The sequence below is a fragment of the Papaver somniferum genome, chromosome 7 (assembly GCF_003573695.1).
Source record: "Papaver somniferum cultivar HN1 chromosome 7, ASM357369v1, whole genome shotgun sequence".
NCBI lineage: Eukaryota > Viridiplantae > Streptophyta > Magnoliopsida > Ranunculales > Papaveraceae > Papaver > Papaver somniferum.
The window spans coordinates 172,477,544-172,490,212 of NC_039364.1; the positions used below are offsets into that span (position 1 = coordinate 172,477,544).

General features: G+C 36.8%; 1 protein-coding gene across 1 annotated transcript; it reads right to left on the reverse strand.

Annotated features, from left to right (window-relative positions):
- Positions 1-6,460: 6,460 nt before the first annotated feature.
- On the reverse strand, positions 6,461-10,956 carry LOC113299060 (protein DETOXIFICATION 35-like). Its single transcript, XM_026547983.1, has 7 exons — positions 10,305-10,956; positions 8,036-8,661; positions 7,830-7,886; positions 7,495-7,733; positions 7,241-7,359; positions 7,042-7,128; positions 6,461-6,869 (listed from the first exon to the last, which is right to left on the reverse strand). The coding sequence occupies exons 1-7, from the start codon at positions 10,887-10,889 to the stop codon at positions 6,819-6,821; spliced, it is 1,764 nt and encodes a 587-aa protein (XP_026403768.1). The 5' UTR covers positions 10,890-10,956; the 3' UTR covers positions 6,461-6,818.
- Positions 10,957-12,669: the final 1,713 nt, after the last annotated feature.

Genomic DNA, 12,669 nt, shown 5'->3' on the forward strand with positions numbered 1-12,669 from the left:
ACACAGTGAAACACCAACCCCCGTGGACGTAGGCCTTAGTGTTGAACCACGTAAATCCGCGTCTCATTTCTATTCCGCGCTTATGATCTTCGTACTTTACCATTATGCATCTTTTAAATCATCATAGGAATCCCTATGATGTGAAACAAGGATGAGCCCGAAGGCTCAGAGTTTCCCCTTTTACTATTTTATGCTACTTTAATCATATTATTATCACTTTGTCAGTTTTATTATGATTGCGAACTTTGTTTGTGGATACGAAGATACCTTCGTTATTTCCGTGTTCACAATTGTAATGACTTTGTGAGAGTAGGCAATTTCTGGCAGAAATATGATTTTGAGATCCCGAAATTGTGTAGGCTTTTAGAGTAAATGTAGAAATATTTGAGAAGTTTTTGGACTACAAATTAAGAATGCTTTTGATTGAAAGTGATCTCTATGTTGATCTGACAAGGTATGCTGAGAGGAGGCGGTGACAGCGTAAATACAATAATAAGAATCGATAATTGAAGGCTAATAATGTTGGGTTATTAACAACAATAATGAAAATAAATTGAATAAGCACAAGTGATACTTAGCTTGATTTCCAGCAACTTGGTGAACGCATCACGTCGAGTAGCATGAGGAGCAAAAATTGATAGAGGCACGTATACGATACGTTGTCCTAAAGACAATATCGGCCGCTACTTCTCTAAACAGGGAGATGAAATAGCTTCATTGACGAGTTGTCTCCAAGATACAACTATCGTTATCATTTCTTCTTGTAGCATACAAGAGAACGCACTAAGAACTTTGCATGAGAAAACAAACTCAAACAAAAAAAAAAAAAACTCTTGTTTTCAGAAATCATAGAGAAAGAAGTTGAGCTTGTCTCTCAAAACAAAAAAAAAACAAAACAAATAAAGAGAAGTAGTTCCTCTTGTTTTTCTCTCTTTTATTAATTTTTTTTGTTCTCCTACTTCTCCCCCAAAATGTAAAGAAGAAATCTTCTTTTTCTAGTGTCTTGGACGTTTAAAATAAGAGATAAAGATTCTCATTTTTCAGACAAGATTCCCATGCGTCTGATAAACTAAATTGTGAAGCAAGGGAAGATTCTCAAAACAGTTTTCAAGAGAAGTGTCATGACAGGAATAAACAAATCTGCATGCATATAAAGATTAAAGCAAGATTCCTCCTCATGCATATTAATAAGAAAATATTCTTTCCAAACACGAGATTTTGTTCTATGTGCACTGAAAACAGAAACAATGAGTAGAATGGTATACAAAGTCTTTGTTTTAACAAAACATACGTGAAGAGGACGAGTTATAGTTTTTCCTTCAAAATTTGCAAAGACAAGACAATCAAATGCACAGAACAAGGAGAAAAATCAGACAAAATTCCTAGAAAAATTGTGCCATGAAGCTTGTGGGAGACAAGAAAATATTTTCACAAACAAAAAAAAGTGGCATTATGTTTTATTTATTCACAAAACAGATTTTTCCAACAAATAAAAGACGGCAGCTACTGAGGATGCGCCTTCGAAGAACAATTTTAGTATATTATACCGTTAACCCCGCCTTGCCGAAAGCAAAGGAGTTATCAGTGGTACATGTGAAATGTTCTGGTCTAAAAATGGTGTTTAATAGATTTCAGAGGCTAATAACCCATACGTTTAACAACCAAATGGTTTTTAAATGACACTATTTGTCTTTTAGGAAGTCCAGGGGATAGCAACTATCAAGAGAATCGAGTGAACTGAACCCAACATTGATGAAAGATGGTCACAATGCTGGATTCTAAGTCTGCATAGCGTCATTTAAATGTCTCCCTCAATAACTTTGGGGAACTACAGGTAATTGTTCAGTTGTTTCCTCAAGATAAAAAACACTAGCCGAAACAGATGGTCCGTAAGATGTAAATTTTGGCCAAACGCACTTGGAGATGCTATGCTGATGGAGGGAGGAACTTACATGCGATAACTTGAATGACAGAGGTTTTACATGTGTTTCCATGGATAAAAAATGCTCTCTGTTCTAGACTATTGACGCCCAATAATAAATTGATAAATTTATCACCGAAAATTTTCCGACGTTTTTTTGGTGTTTGAGTAAGGTTAATTTGTTTATTAACAATTTTATGTGTTGATAAGCTGTTACAACCAAAAATGGTCTAATGTCCGAATTCGTGCATCAGTGGTAAGTGGTAACACCACAACCACAAGAGACGTTCAACCTGAATGTTGCTTAGAATAATATTTCTTCGTATCAAATGGACAGATTCACGAAAAAAATGGACAGATTCACATTATGGAGAAACGTATCACTAAATGCCGAAGAATATCAAGCACGCATGAAGAAGCTAATTAGATTGTCGCATCACCACTTATCATGAATATAACTATAGGTGACAGTCATAACAAAAGTAAGAGACCTTTCAGGGACAAAATATATCCTAATGTACAGGTTTCTTTCATACCCGTGCCATAGTATATCCTAATGTACAGGTTTATTTCATACCTGTGTCGTTATGGCACAGGTTAAGTCCTAGTTTATTATACATAAGAGCCTTTCTCATACTTAACAATAATTTTTGATTTACTTTTTGAGATCGATAGAGTATTACCAAACAGATTAGTCCTTGTTGTTTGGAAGACGATCCAAATGAGTTGAGTACTTGAAGTCTTCACAACGGCTGAGGCAACTTAAGATAGTGCACTCTATCTTAGGATTCACGTGTGTTGTCCAGATTGGTTGTAGGCGCAAGGATACTGAGCAAACTAGGTAACTAGGGGTAGTTTACTTTGTCTCAACTATTCGACGTTGGTAGTGGTCTTTGTATAACAATTTAATTATGAGAGTATTCAAAACTGGACTAGGTCCCGAGGTTTTTCTGCATCTGCGGTTTCCTCATTAACAAAATCATGTTGTGTGCTTTTACTTTACTTTCCGCGTTATAATTTGTTTAAGTTACAATTAAAGTAATTGCACTTGTACGTTAATCACAAACACTTGGGTTGATCCCTATAGTTGTGTTCGATTTCGAACTAGAACTACATACCAAGTGTATACCTTGTGGTTTGTTATCTTCTTCGAAAAAGCGTGGGTCTAACAACCACACCCAATATTTCGTTCGACAATCTGTATGGACTAACTCTAATATAATTCTAAGAGAATAAACTAGACAGTCAGACTCAATCAAGGAAAAATATCCAAGAGTTATATCTTTATTTCTCCACACAACCTGCAATCGAACAAATAGTAATCTGTGAGCCTGATTGACATGAGAAATAACTTGGACGGTACCAAAGACCAATGCCCAAGTGTCAATCAATTTATACCAACAACCAAAGGTTGGATTTACCAATTGATTGAGCTACGCACAACCTGTGATATTTCAATTATATAGAAAATATAATGCGGAAAAGAAATAACACAGACACCAGAAGTTTTGTTAACGAGGAAACCGCAAATGCATAAAAACCCCGGGACCTAGTCCAGTTTGAACACCACACTGTATTAAGCCGCTACAGACACTAGCCTACTACAAGTTAACTTCGGACTGGAATGTAGTTGAGCCTTAACCAAGTCTCACACCGATTAAGGTATAGTCGCGTTCCTTACGTCTCTGAATCTTTGCAGGACTCTACGCACTTGATTTCCTTAGATGATCTCACCCACAACTAAGAGTTGCTACGACCCAAAGTCGAAGACTTATAGACAAATCTGTCTCACAAAGAAAAGCCTATTCTGATAGATAAATCTGTCTCCCACAGAAGTACACATGAAGTTTTGTTCCGTCTTTTAATAAATCAAGGTGAACAAGAAACAATTGATAATACGGTCTTACATTTACGAAGAATAGACTAGCAATGTCAATCACCTCACAATAACTTAACTATATGGTAGTATAAGAAGTTATTATGGAATCACAAAGAATGAGACGAAGAGCTTTGTGACTACTTTTTATATCTTGCCTATCGAAGATAAATCTCGAGCAAATCTTAGAGAATATAGTACTCAATACGATAGAACAAGTAAGATCAGAACACACAACTACAGAGAAAATAGTTGGGCCTGGCTTCACGAATCCCAAATGAAGTCTTCAAGTCGTTAACCTATAATGGTTTTGGAAAAACCTAGGTTAAAGGAGAATCGACTCTAGTCGCAATTAGGACACAGGAAAGTGCCGGGATTAGGTTTTCCAGTTGCTAGAGTTCTCCCTTATATAGTCTTAAAAGAAGGGTTTGATATCTTCAAAACAAAGCAATCAATATTCACCATTAGATGAAAACCTGATTTAAGATTCAATCTAAGTTTGCTTAAAACCAAAGCAATATCTCTCCACTGTTAGATGGTTTTAGCTTGTTACACACAAATGAAATGTACCTTCATTTAGATATGGGTAACCGTACCTAATCGTGTATATTGAGTTGGCTCAAACAATAGTTAACCGAAGTTAGCCATACGAACACTTTTGTATTAACCATATTCATCTAACACTTCTAGATCAAATATGATGATCAATCAAACATGAAAGCTAATCAAATGAATCTAATTGTGTTACTCATAGAGTTGTTCAATTGTATATATCTAATATAAGTATACAAAAAATAATTGAAACAAAATCGGATTGATTCGTAATCGTACAAAGTACTTATACAAGAATCAATTCATGAACATCATACAACGATTTGAAAGATTGCATTCCTTAATTTATTAATGTATTTGTTCATCAGAATGAAATCATACTTAACTGATTTTAGAACTTTAACCACCAAGTTTGCAAACGGGTACGCAAACTTAAGTTCCGGGCTTTGGTCTTGTCTAGCAGTTTGCAAACGGGTACGCATACTGCTATCCCGGACCTTAACTCAGGTAGAATCGTTCGCATACTGGTATGTAAACTTGGTTCCCGGACTTTCACAGTTAAAACCTTTCGCATATTGGTATGCAAACTTGGTTTCTGGACCTGAATCATACCACAACAATTTGCATACGGGTATCCATACTGTGTTATATCCAGACAAAGGTTAATTGTTCTAAACTTCCATTTCAATCATTGAAACATCCTTAGAAGACGACAATGGCTGTCTCACACATACCATTAGCTTATAAGTAATTTTCAAGTGATCGAATGATCAATACGAAACTTTCCGAATCGACATCAAATGACTGTCTCACACAAATGTAAGATGTTTCAAGGTAATTTTCACATGATCATCTTTTGACTTATTATTTACTTTCCAACAAATAAATTGTTTCCAACTAAACTCGTCAAGAATAATGATGAACATATCTAAAGCAAAAATCTTTGAACTCGTATTTCGAGAAATAGATAAGCGAGATAAACTCGGCTCGAAATATCAAATGTGTATAATGTAAAAGTCTATATAGCTATACGACTTAGTCTCATAAGGAGATAGAATAGAATAAACTTCTGAGTGATAGATAAGTTTTAGTCTCCACATACCTTTTGTCGATGAAGTTCCCCCAAGCTCTCCTCAGTAGATCTTCGTCTTCAATCGATGAACGTCGTGAAGTATAAAGATCAACCACACATTCTATCCGAGACATAGCTATAAGTAGACTAGAAATCAAGACTTTTAGTTTTGATCACCTAAACTTGACAAACAAGCTTGAGATAGCAACGCTTGCGAGTTCGACCAAGCAGTGCTCTAACATTCTTGACAGTCTCTGTCTATATTAGATCACGCAAGGTATCGTACTTATAAGTTGATATCGAAAAGATTGTGGTGTACTTGGTACCCTTGTCATTCCAGTACCGCACAAGAAGGACTGGTACATCGCATATGGATTATGAATGTGCGGCCGAATAAGATAGCAAGGCGTTTTTCTTTCCTTTTATATAAAGGATCACTAAGTTGTATAATGCTACTATCTCTATCAATAAGATATGTTTTACCTTTTCGTCTACTCTTATCTTCATATTTCCCCTGTAAACAATTAATAAGTCTAGATGCACCGAGAAATAGAGCATGACATCTCCCGATGCTGCGATTTAAATGGGCCCAGTGTTTTTATCTTTATAAGGATTTACTTTGGGATTTCTCGAAGTATATCTATCATTTTGTTAAAGAATATGACTAATTATTTATTTTTGGGCTAAAAATGATATTTTTTCCCTTAAGGAAGCATAATTTTTAATAAGATCATATTAGAATCGATGGATAGTTTGATACACATGGATAGTCCAGTTAGTTAATTTATCTTCTTATACATTCCTGATAGATAAAACATTAAGACATTAGTATTGGGAAAAAATGGTCGAAAAAATCATCAATTCGAAGTGACGTAAATTGACCTCTGGATGCTCTCAGTGCCATCAGAAGTCCGAAACCTTTTAATGGTAAGACTCTTACTGTTCTCCGAGAGACTTTTTTTTTGACGTTTGATATAGCAAACATATGTCCAAGCATACTAAATCAGTATAAAGAAGTTCAGGGTTGAATAATTATAAATAAAGAAAAAGTTTAGTTAACCAAATGAGCGGCCAACAACTTACTTATACAATATCTAAACTCCATTGAAGATAAAGATAAAATCCTCCTAGTAAACCAAGATTCAAAAGGATTTTGTTTACCCTTGCAAAAACCTATGCTTAATCTAACCCAATTACAACTAAAACATTGTAAAATATAAACTTAAAGAAGAGTTGTTCAATTACTACCTAGCAGGATTTTAAGTATCCCAACTTTCAGAATTGAATTGAGAGATATTACATCCTTACATAAGCTTTAACGCTCATTTTAATGCTCTTTAATGTACTGATGAACTATGTGGGAAGGTTTGATGAACCAAAGTTGTATCTTAGCAATCTTAATCACCTGAGCCACCCCACATTTTAACACGTTCTGATGCTTGTTCAGCCTGCAATGTAAGTTTTTTCGGCATCAGATGGAATTATAATACTATCCATACCATGGTGACATTTTACTACCAAGATTCTTTGAACTTCATCCTATTTTAAGGATTTTTTTTTTTTTGATATTACTGTCAATTATTCTATAAGCTTCTTAAGAAAAAAAATAAGAACGCTCACTTCCTTGGTCCAGTTGGTTTTGCAAATGATTATCAAGAGAACCAAAGTTTGTAAAGCAGTTCCACAAAGCATTCCAGCCCAAATACCCTGTTAAGTCAGTTGTTTAATTTTCTCACAAGGATTTCAATAATCGAAGTATTTTTTCATCAACCAATTTGATAACATTAGAAAAATAGTGCAAAATGATAAATCAAATTACCTGCACTCCTAAATTTGCCTTGTAACCCAGAAGGAAACCCAACGGAAGTCCAAATATGTAATAACAAGCTAGGTTAATATAAGCCACCAAAGCTTGCCATCCACCTCCAACCGCAACACCTGAAACAAGGTTTAGATGAATTAAAAGGCTCAAAATCTTTTCAAGTCTTACTTTTTTCTTAAAAGAAATTTAGTTTTCTAATGAAGTTCAATTATGTACCGTATCGAAAATAAAGGCTTAATTATAATACATACCTGATATAACTGGTTGGATACTATTAAGCACCATGGTTACACCAAGAAGGTAAGCAAGACGAGCAACAGCTTGTTGAAGTTCTTTGCTGCTTGTGAATATAATAGCGAAATGATCCCTGCTAATTAAGATAACAAACATGAAGAACAGCCCAATAATGAGAGACTCGAGAACTACAACCATAACCGAATACTTGGCAGCTCTAGGGTGTCCAGAACCAAGTTCATTTGAGACCCGAACGCTGAAAAGAAGTAGATAAAGACAATCATATCAGTATGTACAAGAACAAAAAAACATAAAGAAAGTGGTTGAGATAGTTTAATCATATACGTTTTACCTTACAGCAGCATTTATTCCAATGAACAACATACCTTCCCATCCATTAATGTTCATGCTGAAACAAAAATAAGAGGGACTAGATAAATAACCGGCTAGAAATTGGAAACAACATGCCTCTTCATTTATTAGTGTTTCAGAATGATTCTTGATTTCTATCCAAATAAAACTAAATTTAGAAAATCATATGATATCTTGAGGGCTCACCAGATAGAAATTGACCCAACTGCGATCACCGCATCTCCAAGATGTCCAGTGAGGACAACTAAAACCATCATATACCATATCTCTAGGCAAAGCATCACAGCAGAAGCTAAAGAGAGTCGAACAAAAGCCCATATCTCCTTAAATGCCAACCAAGACAATCCTTTCCATCCATCTGTACACCATTTTACCACGTATACTACTTGAGCCAAAGATACAATCCAACCTGAGATGTTATATGCCACAGCAGCACCAACAGTACCCCAACCAAATACGTAGATGAAGAGCCAGAGTAGAAAAACGTGAAAAATCAAAGCCCATAATCCAATCCAAGCAAGAACTCCGACCTTGCTCTGGGATTGAAGGAACTTTTGGGCTGGAAAATTGATGGCAAGTGAAAACATCTGAGGAATGATTAAGACCGCGAATTGTCCGGCCATTTCTGAGATATCATCTCGTTGTCCAAGAAGCTTTAGGACTGGAGTCGCGAATAAGTAAATGGGAGTGAGGATAATGCAACTCACAAGTAAGATTATCCAAGAGCGTTGCATGTAAATTCCAAGCATATATGTTTGCCCAGCACCAAAGGCTTGCCCGCATAGTGTCTCAAGTGCACTTCCCATTCCAAGCTGTATAGAATAAATGTTAATTACACAAGAGTGATTGTAATGAAACTTTTGCAGCTAGTGTAAGTAGTTAATATAATGATCACAAAGTTCCATCAAAATTTCTTCTAAAGTCACATTTACGTCTCTACGAAGATATATTGATCAACGGGGATCTAAGCAACACAAAATGAATACTCCCTGTGTTCCAAAATAATAGACTGGTTTTATGTACAAATTATACATGAAACTAGCCTATTTTTTTTGTGAAACGGAGGTAGATCTCAAAAAAAAGGAATTGGAAAACTGGAACAAGATAAACTAAAGCTCGTTAGTCACAATGAGTAATTCGAATGTTTAAGTGAAGTATTAAAAGCACATTATACATGACTGGAAGACTCCCCAAGAGATAACTAATTGACATTTATAGAACCCGTCGTTTAACGAGTTGACTTACCGCGCTAACAATTTTAACCGAACTTATTATTGAGTTGGTGATTCTTATTAAAATAAAAAGACATTATTCAGAAAAATGAGTTTTCTTTTAAATATTTTTTCTTATAAACTAATATAAATCTTTATATTTTTAGCATGGCCATTTCTATTTTCCGCAAAAGAAGTACATTTTAATTTAATTTACAGTGCTTCTCTACAGACCAAGAAATAAAATCAGATAAAAACCGTCTCTCACAGTTTTTTTTTATCTGTGGATCACAATGGACCCAACTTCTCGGGAGACGTGCATGGATGGTTTGTGTGCGGCGGTTTTTCAGTGTAGTTTTTCCTCTCGGTCTGCAAAGACTTTTTATTTAATTTAAATCTTGGAAAATTATTATGTTTTGCGTGTATGGTATCTACTCTGCTCATGAATGTTAATTGTTAGAACTTGGAAAAGAATGCTTTGAAAGCTGTCCCCTAGTAGTGTATATATAGTAGTCTCTCAAGGAAAAACAAGAAGAAAAAAAAGCATAGCCAGCAAGAGCTTATCATCATCTTTACTCGCAAAATGAAAAAAAAACAGCTTAGTTTATTTTCACCATAAACCACACACTTCATTAAAAATTCCCAGGTAAACTGTCAAAAATTATAATCCAATAAACTCGTATCAACAATAGTGACCTACTTAAATCTGAGAAAAAAATTCCTGCACTCGAGGTCTAATAAGAAATTTTGTTAGAACCAAACTCTGTAAAAATTAAAAACCACTTAATTTGAATGTTGTTTCGAATTAAAGGAGCAGCTTTAATGACGGACCCAAGGAATAGGCCATTAGTTTCAAGCTGGCAATTAGTTAGAAACTGCAGTAGATAAAGATCCCAACAAAGCTATTTGGAATTATGGACCGACCTTTTATTTCTTGTGGAACCAAACCTCGAACACACACTTGGCTTAGGTTAAGTAGTACTTTGGACTCTTATAAGTTTAGACATTTTCATCTTATGAATCCAAATGCTACCTTGAACACAGTTTTAATTCGACAACTGAAATACACATTAACATACTGTATAACATGTTACATGCGACGGTTGGATCGTATTCCAGAACTGACGAAGACCGTGGGGGTAACTCTCATCACATTCTGATGACCGGACGGGATACACTAATCAAACAAGCAATTAATAGGTAGAGTTTGAGACTCATTAAAACAAAAGAAACAGAGAACGTACCAGAAATCCGAAAGAGAAGTTGGAGATGACAGAGAGAGCAATGGCGATGGCAGAGAGTTCAACATCACCAATATGACCAACAAAGATCTGAGTAACAGAATTGATACCGTATATACACAGTATCTGAAAAGCGATAGGACCTGCTATACTCCAAAGCTTGATTGATTCAAGCCAACATATTGATTTAGCCTGAGAGAAAGTCGTAATTAGAGGATAATCACCCTCGCAAGTATCAATAGCTGAGGTTGGAGCATGATGAAGGTCTACAACTACCGCTTCTTCAACGTTGTTACCACCACCGTTGATAAGCGGTGCCTCCATCAACCCCAACACTGACGTCAATCCTGTATCTCTCTTGTTATTTGTACTCGTAAACGACGATGACGACGACGAAGACGAGTCGCTCTTTGTGTTTCCTACTACTACTCCTCCCCCTCCTACTTCTCTTTGATCTCCTCCTCCTCCTCCTCCTCCTTTATCTTTTACTACTTCTACTAATTCGGTTTCCTTGTGAGTAGCTATTTTTACTTTCTTTTTATACCTATGTTTTTTTTTGTCCTTTTTGTTACTTACTTTTTGCCTCATTATCACCGACTACTCTTTCATTCTATTTTCCTTCATATTTTTTGTTTCCATTTTCATCTGATTATGATCATGCTTCAAAAAAAAAAAAAAAGATTTAATCAATCTCCCAATTTTACTACTTCAATTGTATTTATTGTTTGATTATTTACAGTCTTTACCGAAACTGTCGTGGATCTCGCGTCACGTGGTAGCTGCAAGAGCAACCAACTTTTCTCTCTCATACTATCTTGTGGTTTGTACGAGCTCACGTAACAGAAAGTAAGAATTTGGAATGTGTTGATGGAGTCTTTATGTTTTGCGACATTTACGTTTCCCTACATTTGAATAATATCTGTACTTTGTTTGTTATGTTTTTACGGAAAAACATATGGTCCTTAGAGCGTCCACAGTGGTGCGAGTATAACCAAAGACCAAAGACTAAAAAAAAAGACCAAATTTGGGTTTAGTCCGTCATGTGACGTAGTGGGAAAAGAGTATATTTGGTCGCGCGTTGATAAACATTACGCCTGAGATCAGGCGTTGGTAAAGATAACGCCCGAATGGGACGTTGGTAAAGATAACGCGCGAGTGGGGCGTTGGTATAGTATACGCTTCAGAAACAAAAACAAAACAAAAAAAAGGGGGCGAAGGTATAAAGCCCGCCGCATGCAAGTTTTATAAATTGTGAAAGTGGGGCGTTAAGTATATGAACGCCTCATTTCGCGCGTTGTCTTTACCAACGCCCCATCGGGCGTACATTATATCAACGCCCCGTTTCAGGCTACATTATATCAACGCCCCTTGTGTAGCGGACATTATATCAACGCCCGATGAATGGCGGAGATTATATCAACGCCCGATGTGTAGTGGAGATTATATCAACGCCCGACTATATTTGGATTTGGTCTTGATCGCAGACCAAATTTGGTCTGGATTTTACTCTTTGATCAAATTTTGATAGATGGTCCGTCCCACTACGCCAGCCCACTAAGAAATTAGGTTGCTTGAAATTGTTGGATGGACACGCACTGTGTGGTTGATTTTGGGCTGCGTGTGCTGACTGGTGAGTATTTGAAAAATCTTACGTGAAATTTATGAGTGTATATTTCACATTTCAATCTTACGTGAATTCGTGCACATTTCTTAACGAGTGTATATTTTACATTTCAATCTCTACTCTTGATTTAATTTAGGGAGTTATGTAACGAGGGTCGTGATTCTAAACATGAAGGATAATGGGGCCATCAGTTAAATAATCAACCAATTAAAAGAATCGGTCTGCGGGTTATAACCCCAAAGAGGTTATAACCCATCACAAAAAACCCACCCAAACAAAAGTGCTACAAAAACCCCAAATATCATAAACTGTCTAAACTACCCTTTTAGTATTTAAATCACCCCAACAAAAACAAAAATCAACCCCACTTTTAAATTTTATTATATTATCACCACCACCAACAACAAACCACCAGCAACAGCGCCACCGCCGACCGCCACCGCCACCGCCACCACCACCGCCATCACCGCCGCCGCCGACCGCCACCGCCGCCACCAACCACCACCACTGCCGCCAACTACCACCGCCGCCATCACCGCCGACAACCGCCAACCACCACCACCTCCACCGCCGACCGCCACGGCCGCCAACCACCACCGCCACCTACCACCGCCGACAACCGCCGCCGTCACCACCTCTGACCACCGACTACCGCCGTCACCACCACCGATACTGAGCAATTGCATCACCACCACTACCAGTCATCACCACCGCCAACACCCGCCGCACCGCCACTAGCACCAC

Coding starts and splice junctions, on each gene's coding strand:
- LOC113299060 (XM_026547983.1), bottom strand. CDS start 10,889: ATGAGGCAAAAAGTAAGTAACAAAAAGGACAAAAAAAAACATAGGTAT. Junction 7,129..7,240: donor AGGCAAATTTAGGAGTGCAG/GTAATTTGATTT, acceptor CTGACTTAACAG/GGTATTTGGGCTGGAATGCT. Junction 6,870..7,041: donor AAACCAACTGGACCAAGGAA/GTGAGCGTTCTT, acceptor CTTACATTGCAG/GCTGAACAAGCATCAGAACG.